The sequence below is a fragment of the Pholis gunnellus genome (assembly GCF_910591455.1).
Source record: "Pholis gunnellus genome assembly, chromosome: 12".
Taxonomy (NCBI): Eukaryota; Metazoa; Chordata; class Actinopteri; order Perciformes; family Pholidae; genus Pholis; species Pholis gunnellus.
The window spans coordinates 22,826,905-22,849,080 of record NC_136539.1 but is presented as its reverse complement, the minus strand read 5'-3'; the positions used below and the strand labels follow the sequence as shown (position 1 = coordinate 22,849,080).

General features: G+C 42.7%; 2 protein-coding genes across 5 annotated transcripts; one reads left to right on the top strand and one right to left on the bottom strand.

Moving 5' to 3' along the window:
• Nucleotides 1-230: 230 nt before the first annotated feature.
• On the bottom strand, nucleotides 231-18,492 carry hcn5 (hyperpolarization activated cyclic nucleotide-gated potassium channel 5). Of its 4 annotated transcripts, XM_079170074.1 has the most exons (14): nucleotides 18,470-18,492; nucleotides 16,298-16,417; nucleotides 15,614-15,744; nucleotides 15,364-15,431; nucleotides 13,417-13,690; nucleotides 12,347-12,533; nucleotides 10,628-10,732; nucleotides 9,517-9,654; nucleotides 8,029-8,190; nucleotides 7,478-7,571; nucleotides 7,232-7,359; nucleotides 4,703-4,849; nucleotides 4,384-4,621; nucleotides 231-2,268 (listed from the first exon to the last, which is right to left on the bottom strand). In XM_079170074.1, the coding sequence occupies exons 3-14, from the start codon at nucleotides 15,619-15,621 to the stop codon at nucleotides 2,096-2,098; spliced, it is 1,722 nt and encodes a 573-aa protein (XP_079026200.1). In that variant the 5' UTR covers nucleotides 15,622-15,744; nucleotides 16,298-16,417; nucleotides 18,470-18,492; the 3' UTR covers nucleotides 231-2,095. The 4 variants fall into 4 exon arrangements, with proteins under 4 accessions (XP_079026200.1, XP_079026202.1, XP_079026203.1 ...); XM_079170076.1 differs by lacking the exon at nucleotides 10,628-10,732; XM_079170077.1 differs by lacking the exons at nucleotides 9,517-9,654; nucleotides 10,628-10,732.
• On the top strand, nucleotides 17,657-20,246 carry cox17 (cytochrome c oxidase copper chaperone COX17). Its single transcript, XM_079170078.1, has 4 exons — nucleotides 17,657-17,739; nucleotides 18,730-18,854; nucleotides 18,943-19,056; nucleotides 20,053-20,246. The coding sequence occupies exons 2-3, from the start codon at nucleotides 18,742-18,744 to the stop codon at nucleotides 19,025-19,027; spliced, it is 198 nt and encodes a 65-aa protein (XP_079026204.1). The 5' UTR covers nucleotides 17,657-17,739; nucleotides 18,730-18,741; the 3' UTR covers nucleotides 19,028-19,056; nucleotides 20,053-20,246.
• Nucleotides 20,247-22,176: the final 1,930 nt, after the last annotated feature.

Here is a 22,176-nt window from a genome sequence, read left to right as displayed (position 1 = left end):
CTGGCCTCGCGCATGCTGAGCAAGCTGCAGGAGGGGCTGGGGTCCGGCGTGGCGGTCCACGTGGTGCCGGGCAGGATGGAGATGAAGTGCAACTTCCCCCCGGCCTCCTACTACCTCTACGAGTACAAACACCGGCTGGCCTCGGGCACCGTGTGCGTGTTTGGATGAGAGATGAGAATAAAGGCTGTCCTCACACAGATGTTTCATAATCACGTCATAGAGTCGGCTTTATTTTCTCTTTGCTTTCACAGTGGCATTAACATGTCTTGTGTAACATTACTTCCAAATAAATGTCATTTTAGAGAAAGAGAAAAATGAAGTACATGTGTGTTTTTTTAAGCCTTCCTTTACAGCGAAATCCCAGTTTATTACAATTTGGGTCTTATCTAAGCATCCTTAATCCAGACTTAAAAATCTCAACAAAGACGATGAATCCTAATGATCTCAGTGAGTACAGCCTCACACAGTAGAGAGTGTTAGCCAACAAGTTCCACGGTTGCATCCAACAAAGCGCCTTGTGGACGGATGTTATAGCGAACATCAAATCCACTGAAGTGAGTCTTAGTTTCCACTGGTCCCGGGTCAGAAAACACTCCTAACTGTGTTTTTAAAGAGACAAAATCCCCCTCTGCTCTTTGTTTATCTCTTTCCCCCTTGGCATGTACATTTTTTGTTTGTTTGAGATCTGAACAGGGAGACAAATAAACAGTTGGGTAATAATCAGGAGGTGAATTTGGAGGAAACATGCCATCCGCTGACTGAGGTTTGTGTCGAATCTATGGTCAGTTTTTCCAAATATTCTGCCGCTCTGCTGTTTTCTATAGAGCTATCTCTACAGCTATCGCTCAAATATCGGGAGTAAGTATGTAATTTAAAGAACATGTTCACAACCAGCAGTGACACTACTGTGTTAAATATAGTGAATGAAATGTATTTGGGGGTACGGAATCGAGGGGAAATGAAACGGCAGAGAGAGAGAGAGAGAGGAGGGAAGTTATCAGACTCAGTTCATTTATATCATATATGTCATTTAGATTATTTATAGTAGATTGTTTATAGTGTGTTTTTTTGCCAGATTTGCTCATGACTCTATCGCTGAAGCCGATCAATTGGTTTGGATTGCTGCCGAAAGGACGGCGGCAACGCTTCCCCCAAAAAATTGCCTCGTTTTTTCTTTTTTTTTTTTACTAAATGAACATCATGCTGTATTGAAGAAGACTTGAAACTAGAGATTGAGACCATAAACTCATGTTTACAATGTTTACTGAGGTAATAAATCAAGAGAGAAGTAGAGTCATTTTCTCATAGACTTCTATACAACCAGAGGAGTCGCCCCCTGGTGGACACTAGAGAGAATGCAGCTTTAACACATGCAGCTTTGACTTCACTCGGCAGAACCGTTGGTCGCCTCCTGGGTTAACTAAACGACGCTGTCCGTGGTGCTGAAGCAGCAGATGGATTTGTTATTAACGAAATGAACTGTGTCTGTCCGTCATGTTAACATTTTACAAATTGGGGCGACCCAACAGCCGAGTGATCGGGGCGCCACATACCACATGGGCCCAAATGACCTGAGCAGCGAGTCCTCAGACCACAGACCACCTTACTCCACGGTTACTCTCTCTTTCCACTATCACTATCAAATAGTAAAAAATAGGTTTTTAACAAATTGGCTCGTTGTTAGACTGCTTGCCTTTGTTTAAATAAGTTAAGCTAACATGGTGTGTTTGTTGTTCGGCTGCTTGTGTTTCTTGCTCAGTCTTTTGTTTTCATTGATAGAAATTATGGATGAAACTACAAAAATAAAAGTCGTATGAAACCAGAATTCAGACTTTCCAAACATCGAGGGTTAAATCGCAGCATCAACGAGGAGGTAGAGGTCAAACGTTTGACCCGTCTTTACTGTTGAGGTCTTTTGTTTATTTTACTTCTAATGACTGAAAAATTATCGGTCAGATTAAAACTGTCCGTCTCCATCAGTGGTCGAGCGTCCATCTCGTGTCCACACGAGGAATCAGCCACAGTCTTACTGTCCAGGAAGTATCCGCGTCTCCTGTCCTTTTTTTCTGAAAAAAAAAAAGTTCTGTATTTGGTCTCACACAAGTCCACCGTCAGTGTCGAGCTCGACCATCTTCTCTAAATCCTTCTTGACGTCTGGGAAGCCGTCCAGCGCCTCCTGAAAGTCGTCCCAGGAGAGAGAGAAGCACTGGCAGTCGGTCAGCGCCTTCACTGTGGCCAGATGTTTGCTTTTGGTCAGCACGCATGTCTCTGTTGTACACACACACACAGAGGGAACCACAACAAGCGCGGGTAATGAGCGCGTAAAACGACGGAGATGAGATCTGACAATTAATCCCAAATTAAATAACCGGACTTAGATGAGTTGTTTCGGGAAGCCTGCTTAGCTTCTAAACGCTGCGGAGATTAGGACCTGTTCCCACTTAAAGCCAGAGAATTAAATAAATCCCCCAAATTAGAAAATATAGATTTATTTGACTTTGGTTTGAGAGTGAAGAATGCTTCGATCTCAACTTCAGAGTGACGTGAAAAAGCAACGAATGCTGAGCTATGATCAGTTGGAAACTTTTAAAAATCACACTTAAACCTGCCAAAAAAGTAGTAATATTATCACAAAATCTAAATTACATCTTATTTCAAGTAATTAACGCAATAAATGTCCACATAGAAGTTTTATTTTTTACCTCTCTTATATTCACAAACTACATCAATTCAATCCGCTTCCTCCTGTGACGTCTCGCCACGCAGATAGCTTTTCAAATTCCATTTGTCCTGATTTTGAAATATCCGCCTCAGCACCCCCCCCCCCCCCCCCCCCCCCCCCCCCCCCCCCCCCCCCCCCCAAATAAATGACAACAGCAACATCTTCTCCCGGAGACGTGATCCCTGTTACTGTAATCCACAGAACAAGCCGTCAGCTGTTTTCACAGCCGCTGTTTCTGTGGTCCGGAGCGGCTCCAGTGAGAACGGCTCACAGCGAGGTCTGAGGATTATCCAGAGTAAAAGTGACAGATCTTTAAATGGAGTTCGGCACAAAGAGAGACCGCGGCACAGCATCCAGCAGCGCCGCCGCACAAAACCTTTCTCAACATTTCCTACCAGAACAGAAGTCTCTACGTTCTGTGGATTACAGAGACAGCGTTTCTAAAAGAACGAGCTCACTGCTCGTGTTTTCATATCTTTTTAAAAGTATGTTTCCGCAGCTCAATAAAGAGGTTAATAACCTCCAGTATGATTATTAATTTAACAACCTCCTAAATGTAAACCTCCGGTGATCTAATGCCAGTATATCCAGAGTATTACCCTGAATACACCAGGAGACGTATGTTAGGAAGAACAACCTATTAATGTGATACTGCTTCATAAAACGTCCCCTAATGCCTGATGTACAGAAAACCCTCTGAAAGCTCAACATGTAAAGCACGTTTTATCGTTTCCATTCATTAAATTCATTATGTAACACTTAGACAGCATTGCTGTGTACTTATTGTACTTTTGCTTCAGGTAAAACAGATGTTGAGAGGTTATTTTTAAAATTAAAGGGCCAGTAGTGATGTTTAGCAGTGTGGTTGTGTGAGGTTCGTCAGTGTTCTACTACAGTAGACGGAGCAAAGTGATGTTCTGCTGAGGACGTATTTTAGACTCCTAAAATAATATAAATCAGTTTAAGTGAACGCTATATTTAGAATAGTTTAACCTCTTTGCTTTGATGTCAGACAGCGTTCTGAGGGGACTGAAGCTGTTATCTCTGATCGCTACAAACACACCACTCCTTTGATGAAAACACTGATTCTACCGCTCAGAACAGGAGCTGCTGGTCTGCTGCTGCTCCTTCTGTTAGTGTGTTTGTGTTGTCGTGTGACTTTGGTGAATCTGAACTAAACATGTAACGCATTAAAGTCACACAATAACACAAACAAACGGTGGACGTGCAACTCCCGTGTTCTGTGAGAGGTAAAAATAGAGTTTTTGTCGATGGAGTCTGGTTTGAGAGTTTAAATAAAGCGTACACTTAAACTGATACTGATTTTATAAAGAGGTCTTTCTTTTAGGTGAATTAGTACTTTGAATAACCCATTTTTAAACATTCTACCAACTATCCCTTTAAATTACTTCTCTGAGCTTTGATTTGGTTTGTTCGTGTTGTTCTCGAGGCGTTAACAGAAGATTTCCAGTTAATTGGGTAGAAACTTTGTAAGAGAAGTTGTAAAACACATCCTGGTGTTGTATTTTCTCTAAAGTGGAGCATTTGTGACCCTCCCTTGTTGTTCTTTCACCTCCGTCTCCCCTCTTACGTCACTACTGCTGTGGAGGAAAATCAGACACAATCCAGATACTCACTAAACGGACGTGAATCCAACTCACCCCCAAAGAAGTCTCCGTCACACAGCTCCCTGTCGTAGGAGTCGGTCTCCATGAGGACCTGGCCGTGGTCGATGAAGAACATGCGGTCGCCTGGGACGTTCTGCCGGACGATGGCGTCGCCCTCCAGGAAAACCTCGTACTCCAGCTTGAAGAGGACGGCGTTGATGAAGTTCTCCTCTCTGGTCTGAAACATTGGCACTTTTCTGAGCAGCCGGCTGCACATCACCATCAGGATTTGCTGGGAGAATAAATACAATTTATGGACGATTAAGTAAATAAATAAGAAGACAAATTAACATCAGTGAGGTCCAAGCTGTACCTCTTTGAGTGCAGAGGACACGGTGTCCATGACGTCCTTCTCTTGGAACCACTTCCCTCCGTAGCGAGCCTGGTAGTAGTTAGTGATGCGAAGCTGCAGCTCCGGTGGGAGCTTCATGAAGGTCATGTAGTGCTCCAGACGGCTCATCTGTGGGAGGTTAAAGGGATGTTTTCAGGGTCCACCGCCCATCGACATTCATACAAGACACACAGCGTCACAGTGCTGAGAGCAAGCTGCACGTTTAATCATGTATCTGTGATGTGATTCAAAGCCAGGTGCATTGTGGTCTGTCAGAAACACCTTTTACAAGAAATGTGTCAGTTTTATCCTTAAAATTAAGCAAACCAACTATTGTCTTCTACTCTAAGTTGCTGATGATTTTATCTTATTTAACTAAATAACTGTTTAATTACGTTAAGCCCCGATGACAACAGTCATTATTATTTGAGATTTTTTTTATGCCCTGTTTATTGATTTTTCATGCACAACATTTTTATAATTTTACAGCGCTTGTGAGTGAAAGTATCATGTTGCAGTAGCACAATAGACGAAATAGAACAACCTACAACACCCTACAACATCCTACAACACCCTACAACAACCTACAACACCCTACAACACCCTACAACATCCTACAACACCCTACAACAACCTACAACACCCTACAACACCCTACAACACCCTACAACACCCTACAACATCCTACAACACCCTACAACATCTTACAACACCCTACAACACCCTACAACAACCTACAACACCCTACCACAACCTAAAACATCCTACAACACCCTACAACATCCTACAACAACCTACAACACCCTACAACAACCTACAACATCCTACAACAACCTACAACACCCTACAACATCCTACAACAACCTACAACACCCTACAACAACCTACAACATCCTACAACAACCTACAACACCCTACAACAACCTACAACAACCTACAACATCCTACAACACCCTACAACAACCTACAACACCCTACAACATCCTACAACATCCTACAACATCCTACAACAACCTACAACAACCTACAACACCCTACAACAACCTACAACACCCTACAACAACCTACAACATCCTACAACACCCTACAACACCCTACAACAACCTACAACACCCTACAACACCCTACAACATCCTACAACACCCTACAACAACCTACAACATCCTACAACAACCTACAACAACCTACAACATCCTACAACAACCTACAACATCCTACAACAACCTACAACACCCTACAACATCCTACAACAACCTACAACACCCTACAACAACCTACAACATCCTACAACAACCTACAACACCCTACAACAACCTACAACACCCTACAACACCCTACAACACCCTACAACATCCTACAACACCCTACAACAACCTACAACACCCTACAACACCCTACAACATCCTACAACATCCTACAACACCCTACAACAACCTACAACAACCTACAACATCCTACAACATCCTACAACAACCTACAACACCCTACAACAACCTACAACATCCTACAACAACCTACAACACCCTACAACATCCTACAACAACCTACAACACCCTACAACAACCTACAACATCCTACAACAACCTACAACATCCTACAACAACCTACAACAACCTACAACATCCTACAACAACCTACAACAACCTACAACATCCTACAACAACCTACAACACCCTACAACATCCTACAACAACCTACAACAACCTACAACATCCTACAACAACCTACAACACCCTACAACAACCTACAACATCCTACAACACCCTACAACACCCTACAACATCCTACAACACCCTACAACACCCTACAACACCCTACAACACCCTACAACAACCTACAACACCCTACAACAACCTACAACATCCTACAACAACCTACAACATCCTACAACAACCTACAACAACCTACAACATCCTACAACAACCTACAACAACCTACAACATCCTACAACAACCTACAACACCCTACAACATCCTACAACAACCTACAACAACCTACAACATCCTACAACAACCTACAACACCCTACAACAACCTACAACACCCTACAACACCCTACAACATCCTACAACATCCTACAACACCCTACAACAACCTACAACAACCTACAACATCCTACAACATCCTACAACAACCTACAACACCCTACAACAACCTACAACATCCTACAACAACCTACAACACCCTACAACATCCTACAACAACCTACAACACCCTACAACAACCTACAACATCCTACAACAACCTACAACATCCTACAACAACCTACAACAACCTACAACATCCTACAACATCCTACAACATCCTACAACATCCTACAACAACCTACAACATCCTACAACACCCTACAACATCCTACAACAACCTACAACACCCTACAACAACCTACAACAACCTACAACAACCTACACTACACTAGATTAGATTCAAGTTTCCCAAACATGCTAAATGAATCCTTATTTGTGTTTCACTGCGTACAGTAGCTCGTGTGTACTGAGACGTGTTTTCTGACCTTGCTCTTGTACTCCTTGGCGGCCGGGTCGGTGTTGGCGATCATAGTTGTAGCGTTGGCCACGAGGACGGTGTACATCAGACAGCCAGACACCATGCTGACCATGACGATCCACATTTCCACATAATCTGGAGAACAAGACACTCAAGCTCGTTTAGTGTGAAACGGTGGGTATTTATATCTGAGGGAGAACGTGACACCTGGGCTGTTTTTAGAGGCAGACAAAGAAAAATCTATAATTCTCACTTGTTGGCGCGTCCATAGAGCCATACGAGAGGGCGATCATCTGGGAGAGAGCTCGGAAAACTCCCCAGGAGTACTTCACGCTCACCGTAGCATTCTGGAAGAACGAAGACATCATTAATGTTTTGTAGATCTGGGGCTTCACAACAACAACACATATTCACATGAATTTAAACTGCAGCATGTGGTATAGATGTTTAAAGTACTACTGAATGTTTTTTGTTTAAATATTCCCTTTAAACATTTCAGCAATTGCTTGATTACTAAAGTAGTTGATTCATTTTCAACATTCATAAAACCTCATTCACAACCAGTGATGGAAGAAATATTCAGTAAAAGTATGAATACCACACTGAAAGAAGGAGGAGGAGGATATTCCTCAACACATAAAGGAACACTTCAATATACGTACAATAGTTAACTCTGAGATGTAGTACAGTAAAAAGTACAATATGTACCTCTGAGATGTAGTGGAGTACCTTGTATTTATACCTGTGTAAATGTACATCATAACATCATTCACACTCTGTGTATTGGAGATAAAGTATTCTCACCATCAGGTTTTCCTTTCGGACCCAGCAGTCGGTGGGAAACTCCTCCAGCATCGGCACAAAGTACTGGATGCAGCCGTTCCAGTGACACAGCAGGAAAATCATCATGAACAGAGACAAGATGCGGAAGAAGAGGCGGACCACCTCCAGGTTTGCATTAGACACCTGCCGGGAAGAGATGACATGAAAACATGTGACTTTACGGGTGTTTGGGGATCAAATTAACACGTTCTGCAGGATATTCACTCACTCGCTGTGCACACCGGTGCATCAAACACATCAACATATCTTTATCTTCAGGCAAGTTATTACGTTTTCTCACCGGCTAAGTTACAGTAACTCACGATTTGTTAACAATTAATCTTCCACTAAAGGAAAAGAGAACAATAATAAAACAATACAACAATGTTACAAACCACGTAGATCAAAGAGCTACATTTATTGTGCAGACCTGAGGTCCCTTCCATGACTTTAAAGTAGGACGTTTATTACAACGTGAGTGTTATTTTCATACTTTTGTTCATTATTTCTATCGGTGATGATAACACTGCATTTATTGATCTGGAATCGCTACAACAAAGAAACCCGACAGGTTATCAGATTACCAGATTATCTTCTAAACCACTTCATTTGCAGGTCAATTGAAAGTGAGTGCAGCTGAAATAACGATGTATTGTAGATTGTTTGAGATGTATCTATGTGTTATTCTGTCTTGTATTGACTTGCCTCCCGTATCTGGTTGAATAAAGGTAAATAACTAACACATAAATATGGAGAATCTATTTGACGATCCTCTTGCACAAGGCTCCAGGTTGTAATAAACAACATGGATGTCTGTGAAGTGGCTTTGTGGCGTCTTCTGGCCTATAAGAAGATCGCCAACTTTGGGATGATACAGAAAAAGACTGAAACAAGGACGAGGAGACTGCGTTGGCTGGATCATGTGATTCCAAAGGAGGCAACAGTCAAACCTGGAAGACCAAACATGACCTGGCACCAAAGTGAGACGGACGAGCTGGCCAAGATTAACTTTGAGGAGGAGGCTCAAAGAAATGCAGGGAGCTCAGCGTGGCCTTTTGGGGATTAGTTCAGTCAACAGATTTATACATAAAATTAAAAATAAATCAGGATGGAAAACATCTGTGGTGGAGTTTCCATCACTACAACTACAACCATTTATTTCTGCAGCTAGGAGACGACTGGAGGCGTGGAGTTACACACACATTCCAGACGACATACATTATGCAACATCAAGAGTTAGTTCCAAGATATATTGTGTTTGGTTATGAGATACCACGGAGAACATCAGAGACAGTTTCAAGAGTCCTTTAACTTTATTCTTGAATTCAGAGAAACTCTTCATGAGCGTTCTACGTTAGATTAGATTCGTCATCGGATGCCGGGTCTGGTAAAGCATCTGCAGGTTATCGGAGAACGGCTGATTGCGTTTCAAAGGGCTTTTGGAGACTTTTGTCTGCCGTGTGAACTCACTTTCTCCACTTCGTTAAAGAAGCGGACGAGTCGGGACACCCGAGCCAGACGGATCAAGCTGAGGATCCGCACGAACATCAGGATCCTCATCATCTTGTTGGTCTTGGACGGGTTGTCGTCGTTGTGGTAATGTAAGTCCTGGTATAATAAAATACAGATGTTTTTATTCATTTATATTATTACTTCATATGTCTGAGTGTATTTATATCACACTGTTAATACTGTCTCTATTTCTTATTGTTTTATTCTAATTATTACCCAAAGACGTGTGAATATCATGGTTAGATACTCAACTGCATGTTGTTGTATTTGTACTCAAGCAGTGACGATTAAGTTGAATCTGCGTGTTACATAAGTTCCTATTAATAAATCACGATGAACAAATAAAGTAAAAACAAAGTGATAATTGTGTTTGTGAACTGACAAATAATGCAGAACGCTGCTGGCTGTTTTCTGCTTCAACAGCTTCTTCGTTATGAATTAAAATGTCTTTTTACTTCAAGTAAAAGTAGGAGTAGTAAGCATCCTGTTTTAAATTATCATTATTTAAATACAAAAACTAAATCACAGTTCCATGAAATACATACATTTAGGCAAACAATGCCAACTAAAGCTAACGCTAAGAGCAAAGGATCAACATTAGTTTAGTTCTCTCTGAAAAGCAATAATTTCATTGATTACAATGAACCACTGCTAACAAAGGTTTGACATGATTTGTTCATAGTTGGACATCATTTTTTTGTGAAATGACAAATGCTGTAGCAGCATGTTTTCTGCTGACACAGCATGTTCATTATAAGTGAAAATGTCTTATTACTGGATACAAAACCACAATCCCAGTTACATAAATATACATAAACATAGAAAAAACAATACAAGCAGCCCTATTGTTGAGAGCAAACTAATCTTTTTCTTTTTTCTGAAAAACAATGATTAAATCTCTACATAATGAACCCGGATTACAATTAATCAACCCGGTCGTAAGTATATATTTAAAAAAAGAGATTAATTCAAACATGTCCAGTCATGAACAATGTGCATAATTGCTTGTGTGAAGTGACAAAATGCTGCAGCAGCACATTTTCTGCCTCAACAAGCTGCTCATTATTACCGCAAACAGCAGAATGTAGCCGATCGGGAACGCGGCGATGACGTCCGGTATGAACCACGTCCTCAGGTAACTGACTCGGATCCGCTTGATGTCCAGAATAGCTTCCTGTGAGAGAGGACGGAGCAGAGGAGGGATGAGGACAGAGCAGAGGATGGATGAGGATGGATGAGGATGGATGAGGATGGATGAGGATGGATGAGGATGGATGAGGATGGATGAGGAGGGATGAGGACGGATGAGGACGGATGAGGACGGATGAGGACGGAGCAGAGGATGGATGAAGAGGGATGAGGATGGATGAGGATGGATGAGGATGGATGAGGATGGATGAGGATGGATGAGGATGGATGAGGAGGGATGAGGATGGATGAGGACAGATGAGGACGGATGAGGAGGGATGAGGATGGGTGAGGATGGATGAGGACGGATGAGGACGGTTGAGGACGGATGAGGACAGATGAGGATGAATGAGGACAGATGAGGACGGATGAGGACGGATGAGGACGGATGAGGACGGATGAGGACGGATGAGGACGGATGAGGACGAATGAGGACGGATGAGGACGGATGAGGACGGATGAGGACGGATGAGGACGGATGAGGACGGAGCAGAGGATGGATGAAGAGGGATGAGGATGGATGAGGATGGATGAGGAGGGATGAGGATGGATGAGGATGGATGAGGACGGATGAGGACGGATGAGGACGGATGAGGATGGATGAGGACGGATGAGGACGGATGAGGACGGATGAGGACGGATGAGGACGGAGCAGAGGATGGATGAGGATGGATGAGGATGGATGAGGATGGATGAGGACGGATGAGGATTGATGAGGACGGATGAAGAGGGATGAGGATGGATGAGGACAGATGAGGACAGATGAGGCGAACCAGATGTATAATTAAACACTCTGAACGTGAACCAATAGTTTGGGGGGGTTTGTCTAAATGAAGGGAGACATTGGTGCCAGGGAACGTCTCTGAAGCTCACACATGAGTGAATAAATCATCCTCTTTATTATTACTTTCAATACACAATGTTCAATATCACCTTTTACTGCTTTTCAATATCAACTCTCAATATCATGCTTTTCTATTTTAGTTTATATTTGTTATTGGTGATCTTCTTAAACTCTATATTTTTACTCTTGTATCTAATCTTTTGTTGTAATTTACTTTTTATATTTTAGTAGATTGTTTACTATATTTATCTACTTTACTCTTATTGCTATTCTGTTCTAGTTTACACCGGTGTTACTCCTTTTACACGTACTAATTATTACTCTACTGATCATTTTGGTTTATATTTTATGCTATTGTTTTATTTTATATCTCAACCAGATGCTTGAATCAGACTAAACACCACGAATAGAAAAAAACCACACCACAGATGTGCCATCTGTGATTGGCAAGATAGAGGTCACGAAGTACGAGCAGATGAAAACTAAACAGGATGTAAAGTGCATAATACTTAATTGGAAATGTTATACTTCTCGTTTATCCAATACATCGTAATCCCTGTTATAAAATCAAACAGCAGGTGCCAGTTTCACCAATGTCCAGGAGCTGAAGAGGGGGGGGGGGGGGGGGTTTGTTAATCTAGCTTTTTACGTGTATTGAGTAGATTACAGATGGGGGCAGAGGTGGATACGTGCTGGTGTGCGCCGGGATTATAGTCTCCCAGATCGTGTCTGTAAACAGAGCGAAGCCGCGCTCACCTCGCTGTCCTCGGCTATGATGCCCATACGGAAGTTCAGAGCCACGTCGATCAGGAACAGCGTGTCTGAAAACACGTTGAATCCTTCCCACGCCAGCCCGCTGTTTCCGTCCAGGAACGCGATCTCCATGGGAATCCCAATCAGGTTGAGGAACGTGATGGCCATCATGCACATGATGTAGTAGCTCCTGCAGGAGAAGATCGCACAGAAACAAAAACAGGGAGCCTGAGATCTTTGGATTGTGGCGGGAAAGCCTCACGCTAGATACTCTGATACTGTAACTGCACATCTCCTCAGCCCGGCTCGAGTAACTCTGCTCTCTGATCCCCGAGTGTTCCCCCCCTCTCAGTTTCACTCCCTCTGATCACCTTACAAGCCAATAATAACAATACTGCATTAATAATGCAGAACCAGACGCTTAAAGAAGCTCAGACCCATCGGGTTTCTGTCCTTCTTTAATCCTCCGATATCATTTTATAAAGCTCTTCAGAAAACTAGAATCTTTCTTTATCTTCACCGATTATCAGTTTGTTTTGATTTCATGTTTACTTGCTCTTTGTATTTTATGCTAATTATGCTGCATCCCTTTCTTCTTTTTTCTGTTTTTACATTTGCAAAAGTGCAAAACAAATCATTATCATAACGAATACATGCTTATTGCTAATTATGAGTAATGCAACAAGCACGTTATACGGAGTGGGGCTGCTTATTTTATTGATTAATCTATAAAAAGTTTATAAAAAGTCTCAACATGACGTCATTAACATGCTTGTTTTCCCTAAATAACATCCCAAAGCCTGAACATATTCAGTTTACTGCAGGAGACAAAGAAGAAACAGCATAGTTGCAGATCATCTTTCTGTCAACTGATGAATCAATGAATCCCCAAACCTTTACAGCTGTAATATCAATCAACAAAAGAAGATAATACTCTTAATCCATGAAGCAAAGAAACAGAAACACGGGCAGAAACCTGCAGAAACTGGACAACTTTGAAAGAGACGGTGAGACTAAAAGTGGAGTTGGTGTCTCCACAGGACTGACCTGAATCTATCAGATATATTAAATACCTCATGAGGCTGAACGGGTGGATGACAAAGACTCCGCTCTGCAGCTGCCGCCTGCACTCCTGCTCCACGGCCATCTCGCTGCCGTACACGTACAGCGACTGCCTGTTCAGCTGCGGGAGAAGCAGGGCTCTCCATCCACAGGTGGCCGTGGTGCATCCGGCGGCGGGACCTTTTAGTTTCTCCATGACCCGACTTCGGTCCTCCCCCCTCCGATCAGCCGAACGCGCAGGCCATCCTCCCTCCGCTGCTGCTGCTGCTGCTGCTGCTGCTGCTTCTGAGGATGAGTGGAGTCTGAGGATGCTGGTCCTGACCTCCCCTCTTGGTCACAAGGTAATTTTCCATCAAGGGCTCCAAAACCTCAGGGCTTATTGGAGCTGTGGAGCGAAGCCAGTGGATACCCGCCTTTCTACTCCCTCCCTCCCTCTCTCTCTCTCTCCCTCTCTCTCGCTCTCTCTCTCTCTTCTCTCTCTCTCCCGCTCTCTCTCTCTCTCTCCCTCCCTCCCTCCCTCTCTCTCCCTCCCTCCCTCCCTCTCTCTCTCTCGCTCTCTCTCTCTCCTTCCCTCCCTCTCTCTTCTCTCTCTCTCTCTTCTCCCTCTCTCTCTCTCCCACCCTCTCTCTCTCTCTCTCTCTCTCTCTATTTCTGCCCCCTCCCAGTCCCTCCACTTCTTTTCTTTTTCTACCCAGCTCATCAACTATTCAGTATCTGTGTCTCATCCCCACATGAATCAAGCCATGTCAAGAGGGTGAGGTCCAGCTCACATGAATACTGAAGACAATGGCATGTGTGTGTCTGTGTGTGTGTCTGTGTGTGTGTGTGTGTGTGTGTGTGTGAGAGTGTGTGTGTGTGTGTGTGTGTGTGTGTGTGTGTGTGTCGGTAATTGGCATCGCAGTTATCGTGATGTGAACTCGACATCTGGCAGCGAGTGCAGGGACGAGTTCAGGACGGGATCTCCAGCAGCCGGGGATGTAATTAAACACTGTAGAGTTACCTGATGCTGCTCATATGCGCTCAGCTCTCAGCTCTCAGCTCTTTGTGTTGTTTATTTGCACATTTCACATATGTAACAAAAAACAAACAAACGGGAGCTGGAATATTTTCATTTCAAGGACTGCAAAGTAGAAGATTTGTACTATTCTTGGAAGGTTCGTCAGGATTAAAGCAGCGGTTGAAACACAAAAGAAATGGAAATGACAGTGCAGGATGCAGCAGCACGGAGGGATTAACTGAGGGGTCATGGCAGTGGCAGCTTAGTGCATGAGATGTGTCTAATATTGTGAGGGATATTGGACGGGATTATCTTTTTTCAACAAACAATGTTTGACGTGTAGTCGAGAGATACAGGACGCGCTAGAAGTGGGTTTTCTCCACTTATCTGTCACATACCGGCAGTCGTTCAGTTCAGAGTTTAACAGTTTAAACTGTGTGTTTTCACAGGATTAAGACGTTTAGAAAACAGTTTGATGTCAAACCTATTCTTTAAATAACTGTTGAGCATTAAACCCAAGGTACATTTCTCACCTTTGCCAGCAACCAAATCCCCCAAAAAGATGACAAAATATGTTTTTCATTGCCTTCAAAAACAACCTTTTTTGAAAACTATAATAAGATGCGGTGATCTGGTTATTAAGCATTAGAAAGAAAAGCTATTTGGGGCGATATATTTTGGTTTACAGAGATACAAGAGAGACAGAAAACCTTCGCTGGATTGTTTCACAAGTTGCCAATTTATCAGCTACTTTTAAAACCAATACAAAATCTAAAACATCGTCAGATGCTCGCCGGTGCTTTTGGGCCGATGCGCTTTGCTGCCACCACCTGTTTACCTGCGTTACACAGACACCTGCCTGAGTGTGATGAGTCGCTAGTCTACGGTTCCAACAAAGGACCGAGTTCATTGGAGTATACGTTCGATGAGTTACTGATGAAGAAAGACAAAGTCTGCTCACGCTGCGTGCACACAGGCAGACGATCAGGACTCGGCCCTTCCACCTCTCCTCCTTCAGGGGGCAGATTTCTAGAGGAAACACCGAAACAAAGGCTTCAGATGAAACTGAAGGTTCATCTCAAGGGCATTTCAACGCCGCTTGCATTTTGTGCGACACAATGTGGCTTCTGTGTGAGAGCACAGCAGAGACTGCAGCAAACGGAGGAGCACATCTAACACACGGCACCGAGCAAAATGAATAATACGCTTACTTGCTCATTTATCTAGCACACAGCTGGCCCTCCAACCAGAATAAGTGACTCGTGCTCCTGCTTACGCACTGCTTTGCTGTGCTGACGTACTGTAGAGCCAGCGCACATGTGAAAACACACATCTTCATGTACTGTAGGACAGAAAATAAACATTTTTCATATTATGAAACTCCCTAGCCACTGAAGTGTGTCTTCTTCCCACCAGCGACTATATCTCACAGCACAGAATTTAATATCTGAGAGCAATATACTGCAGGCTGATGTACTTTTAGACTCATATTGTACTTTATCTTTTAGGATGTGTACAAAGTACAAGCAGTTGGATACTGAATGCAAATGTGAGGTTTTTCTGGTTTTCTCTATTTTAAATCATTACATCATTGTGAAGTGAATTTCGTTGGGATTGTCAGTTGGATAAATAAATGATTGAATCCTGAAAATAATGCGTATTAAACTGTGATTAGGTTGCAGTGATCCTGTTACTCTTGTGTATTGACCTGTGTAATAGTGAGCTACACAACTAAACAATAACACTGTGCTGGAAACCTTTTAATATATAATATAATATAATATAAATAATATAAAAGGAGGCTAAAATATCAACAGTGTTGTGCATATGTATGGTACCTCTCCACAGACTGAGACACGTTAAAGCACAAGAAACAGTTAAATGATACGACTCACGTTCAGACGTGGTAGCAGTGCCTTCCTCCTTCAGCCTCCTCCATCATCAGCTGTCCTGGCTGATGAAGACCATGATGATGATGATGTTACTGCGCAATAAAAAAATTCCACTCGAACTGCCTTGAGGAAGACAATGGTGATGATGAGGCTTGAATGTCAAATCACACTTTGCTGCAAGAGACAATGTGTCAAAAGGAGGTTTAACATGTGTTTTAATCCCACGTGTGCAGTTATATCCTGTTATGTTTACAACATCTACTCACTTCTACTCTTGGTTGAACTTTGTATAGAAGTCTATGAGAAAATGACTCTACTTCTCTCTTGATTTATTACCTCAGTAAACATTGTAAACATGAGTTTATGGTCTCAATCTCTAGTTTCAAGTCTTCTTCAATACAGCATGATGTTCATTTAGTAAATGATGGTCCATTTAGAGTCAAACAGACCATAAATCAGGGGATGCTTTAGGGGCGGGGCTACACAGTGATTGTATTTATAAGCCGTGTGTGAGCAGCTGAATAGATGCATCAGAAACATTGAGGACGGTTTTCTTTGGTTTGTTTTCAGCCTAAAAAACAGGAACTTGTGACGTCAACTCGAATAGCTTCACCTTTCAAACTGTAATTGGGAAAAAAAAATTATATTTAGTAAAGAACTTGCTCCACATATTTTCTGTTAATTTCAGTACAGTCAGTCAGTTTTTATATTTTGATCTCTGAATTAAATTAAATCTCAACCTCGTGTGTTGCTTGCTGCATGTTATATAAATGCGATGTCTCTTGAAGCTGTTGAAGCTCACATAAACCTCACAATTAAAATTGTGTCATTTAACCATTGTCTAAAGTTATTTGTTCAACTTTATTGTTTTGTAGTTATTCCTGGTTGTGTGAATAGTAATAACACACTTGCTTGTTATTTTAAATTATATTAGCACCACTTACAGTCACTTTTTTTACTGCCAGCCTAACTTTGCTTGATTAATACCAATTTCACCAATTAAAATAAAGTAATGTTAATGTTGCACCAGGTTGGAAATGTAGATCATCTGATGTTTGTTCATAATAAAGCTGTCATAAGAATTGATTTGTCCTTTATGTTTGACATTAAACGTTAAAAAGGAAAGAAAAGGAGAGTTTGACAGATAAAATAAGTATTAACATCAGTGAGCTCGCTAAAAACACAATTGTCCTAATGAATATGAATATACATTTATTAAACTTACAGTACATTCACAGATGCTCTGGTCTCTGATTATCAAACTGTGTGCTGGGTCTCATTTTGCTTGGACACGTCACTTCCTGCCATTGTTACGCAACACTCACTTTCCCAGAATCCTCCGCACACGTATTTGCATAAACCCCGACCACGTGATCCTTCTCCATCCGCGTTGGTTTCTCTCTGAAGGTGAAGCGACTCTTTCCTCACCACCAGCCCCCATTCAAGTAAGTTACATAACGTAGGATACCCCGTTAGCCAGCCGGTGTTTTTTAACTAGTACACTACGTTTTAATTGTGTCATTCATCCGCCATGACACCGAAAACCAACTGTTTTTTGTTAGCTAGCTAACGTTTGTGTTACACAATGTCCCCAAACTGTTAGCTAACGCTGGTAAAAGCACAACACAGCAAGGCACGTGGTGGTTCTGTAACATTATAACACAGGCGATGTGCCCGGTACACAGATTAAAGTCGTCCACACATCATCGAGTACTTCTGAGAGTAATCGATGTGCTGTTTGAGCTGTAAAACGTGGACGTTGTAACGTGTTTTAATCACATTTAAACCAAAGGAGATGTCTTTAAACTGCGTGTTTTTTGTGTCCCAAACAAAGAGACTCAATTTTCAATGATTTAGGATTCATTTTACTATGTAAAAAAATATTAAAATTTAAAGAAATGCTAAATATTCCCTCGTCCCAGCTTCTCAATTGTAAGCATTATCCCCCTTTTTAATAAATTAAAGGTGTGTGTGTGTGTGTGTGTGTGTGTAAGAGAGCTGTCATTGAAGCTAACGTTACATCAGTCAAGCTGCCTTTCAGCGTTAACTAACATTATAATATATATATAAGCAATATGCCCTTAAACAAATCATCCACTAATGTTAAGAGTAATCTGCATAATCTCACTCTGTAAGATAGGATATATTTTAATATTAAAACATGCTAAACATTACCTCGTCCCAGCGTCTCAATTGAGTGTTTCCTCTTTTTATTTTTTTAAATGTGGGTTGGACCCTCCTGGTGTTTCTTTTTTTTTTTTTTTTTTGAGTCTCCTATCTTTTCACAGAAGTGGCTGAAATGGTTTCAAACATCTGTAAAGAGCTTTATCTTTTCTTATTCTGGGAAATTAAATGCAAAATTAGACGTCTGCGCTGGGACAGTGTGGTGCTCTACATCAAGTCTGCTCGTGAGTTTATTAAACTTTTATTTTTAGATCCCTCTGAAGATGTCCACCGTGTCTGCTGCCTGCATGGAGCCGGCCACTGAGGCCACTGAGCAGAAGAAGCCTCTCAAAGCGTGCTGTGCGTGTCCAGAGACAAAGAAAGTCCGGGACGCCTGGTGAGCGCCTGTACACACAGACGGAAGCTCTTCACTTTGTTAGAAGTAGAAATGTTTCTGACGCCTCCGTGTCTGCTTGTTCCTCCAGCATCATTGAGAAGGGAGAGGAAAGCTGCACGGGCCTGATTGAGGCGCACAAAGACTGCATGCGGGCGCTTGGATTCAAGATCTAACTTCTCCAGTGTGTGTGTGTGTGTGTGTGGTAAGTATTGCTTATAGTCCATCAGCCCGTTTGGTAGCATCATGTGCTGGGTCGTCTGTGACCCTCGGCTGTTACTGATTCATCCAGCGCAGAGTACAAGCTGAACAGTGCTCAGCATTTTAATGAAGTCAAATTAAGAGCAATGCAGAACCAGATTATCCTGCAAGTGTTGCAGTTGTGTTGTGTGTCTTTTTAAAGTCATGTGGGAACCTCAGTCGAGGCTTTTAGTGGTATGGAAACATTTAGTAAGTAAGGAACAGTTCACCTTCAATTACCTCCTTTTACATCGTGATACTAATGATTTCCCGGAGCCTTCTAATCGTTACTCTGACCTTCAGTGTGAGAGACACTGGGCAGTGGAAGTCTAATGACGCTGAATGTCCATTAAGAGGAAACTCTCCCCCACAGTAGACGTCGGTCCATTTCAAACAGCAAACAGAAGTAGAACTCGGTCTGCGTGCCTCTACTGGCGACACGCGGCTGCCAAATGCATTCTGACGGCCGACGGAGCGTCCGCCTCTCTGTGAACCCTGTAAACCACAAAGTTAATTCATTTAACCGTCGGCTATCTGCAGCGATGAAGCCGTTTTGTAATTCACGGCGCTGTTATTACCGCTTCATTTCGCTGGCTCAAGTGTATCTCGTGGCTACTGCTGATTTGATCCCATTGTGCCGCATCAGACCCGGTCACCATGTAATGAGGTGGGGGGGTAGCGGAGCAGCTAGTGTTTATTGTGCTCGCATGACTACACATGAAACGCACCTGAATCCGTGCGGCTCACGTTTCAGCAGCTCGATGAGCCGTCTGGCATCGCCTGAATGTTCACCCGTGCTCGTAAAAAAAAAAGAGAAATCTTCAGGCAGAATAGAAATGATTTCACCGAACGTGCACTGAATGTTTAATGTTTTCCCCTGATCTTTGCTCTTTCATCTTTATGAGCTGGCACACAGTGGCTCAGATTTCTAATGTTTTTATTGTTTTCTTTCCTCCTGCAGTGTGTGTTGCTGTGAAAGATGACCCTCGGTGTTCCCTTCTCCTCTTCTTATTTATACCGCGACTAGCAGGGAAATGTGACGAAGCTCTTCGACTCTCATGTGACTACTGTCCTTTTCTGTGAAATAGTTTTTTTTTTTAAAAGTCTGCAGAATATCTGAGATGTTTGTCTGATGAATAAAAGTCCTATGCAAGACTGCTGCTCTCTTTATTTTAGTGCTGTCGTGTTGAAGGTTGCTCGGCCACAGTTGCCGACCCCGGTATGCACTTAGGCTTAAAAATAACTCCTGCCCCTGAGAAGTCAATACTTGGCATATCTGCATTCTTCCTCTGTGGTGTGTCACCGTTACGAAGTGTGCCTGACGCTGGACATCTGCTTTGACACGTTCATAAAACCCGTTGGAGATGTTTAAGCTGCAGCCGTTGAGCTGTAACTGGTTTATCCTCTTCAAGCTCGTCTTCGCTGCTCCACATATTTAACCACACCGGTTAATTGTGACCTGAAATAAGCGCCTGAATTTCTTTTTAATTTGGTTACAAGTGTGAACATGTCGGAGAAGCCGTTAATATTCAAATACAGATCGTTGTAAACGAAGCTATAAATCCATTTTACGATGAGGTCACTGCTCCAGAAGCCGAATCTGTGCTTTAACTCTGGAGCATGTCTTCAAAAACTAAACTTTGAACTATGCGCCATTATAGAATATATCACTGGATAACAGTACAAAAACCTAACTTCATTGGTATTCATTGTCTTAACTGTCACTAGTTGGTTTACATGTTTTATTCAAACGCCTCGTTTAATGTCCATCTTTTGTGAGCATAACTTCCACAGAGGGAACGCTGTTCTGTGTGAGATTAGGCCTCACGTAGTTTGACCGCTCGATGGCAGCGAGGTGGACCACAAAGGTACTGATGAAATATTAATCTCTTTGCATAATTCACAGAATTTACAGAAAATGTATATAAATATGACTTCAGAATGGGTTCACAAGACCCCTCAGATTATATCTCATACCTTTCATGAAGTGCACAAGTTTTCAAATGTTTCTACAAAAAGACAAAACTAATTCACATAACGTACATTTTCCATTTAGTTCAACCTGTAATATGGCAAGATTATGATTTAAGGAGCCAGATCCTTAAAATAGTTCTTCAAGACATTAAAGAAGACGTGTCTCGCTTTCCCCTTGTCCCACATCGCACAGCTCCTTAAATCTATTTAAAGCTACTACAAGGAACTTTCATGTTGTGTTGATTCTGTTGGTCCCTGTGGACTACAGTGGAAGTGTCCTCATGTTACTGCAGCAGGTCTGACAGTCTGACCCTCTCAGTCCTGGTTCTGGTTCTCCCGTGCCTCCCTTCCCTCCAGCGGGTCCAGCAATACGTCCTGGGTCTCCAGCAGCGTGGTGTCGGTGTTGGAGAGGAGGAGACGCTGCTGCTGCCGGGAGCTGAGCTCCGACTGCAGGTCCAAGGCTGTAGGTGAAGATCTGGATCTAGGTCTGTCCACGGTGGACCGGTCTCTGCTGGAGGATCTGGGTCTGTCCACGGTGGACCGGTCTCTGCTGGAGGATCTGGGGTCTGTCCACGGTGGACCGGTCTTTGCTGGAGGATCTGGGTCTGTCCACGGTGGACCGGTCTCTGCTGGAGTCTGAGCTGAAGGAGGTTCTGGTGAACCTGCATGAGTTCATCTGGTTTCACCAGAACCCGACCCGGTGGCTCCGATGACGAGCATCAAGAATAACTCTATAGAAACAGACCATCTTCTCTCTGATGGTCTCTTTACTGATGGAGGTCTGATAGAGGATCAGGACTACACTGAGACTGGTTCATATAGAGGATCAGGACTACACTGATACTGGTTCATATAGAGGATCAGGACTACACTGAGACTGGTTCAGGACCAGTTAAAAGTTCCTCGCTGTGACTTCAATTCTTAAATCTGCCAGCTTCAAACATTACAGAGTCCAGGTTCTTGTGTGTGTATAACAGGCTCTTTGGCGTCTAGCTGAGGCCATCATTTCTGCTTAATTCACTATAACTACTCGTCTGTTTATTGTTTTGCCCTAATAAAAAATAAACCAGAGCAGGGGAGAGCCAGCTATACAGTATGTGTGTGTGTGTGT

What these genes read in the sequence shown, in the direction of transcription:
- cox17 (XM_079170078.1), top strand. Translation starts at nt 18,742, where the DNA reads ATGTCCACCGTGTCTGCTGCCTGCATGGAGCCGGCCACTGAGGCCACT. An exon ending in AAGAAAGTCCGGGACGCCTG is followed by an intron (nt 18,855 to 18,942) that starts GTGAGCGCCTGT and finishes TTGTTCCTCCAG; the next exon opens with CATCATTGAGAAGGGAGAGG.
- hcn5 (XM_079170074.1), bottom strand. An exon ending in TCTTTAACGAAGTGGAGAAA is followed by an intron (nt 8,191 to 9,516) that starts GTGAGTTCACAC and finishes TCTTCCCGGCAG; the next exon opens with GTGTCTAATGCAAACCTGGA. An exon ending in CCAAGGAGTACAAGAGCAAG is followed by an intron (nt 4,850 to 7,231) that starts GTCAGAAAACAC and finishes AACCTCCCACAG; the next exon opens with ATGAGCCGTCTGGAGCACTA.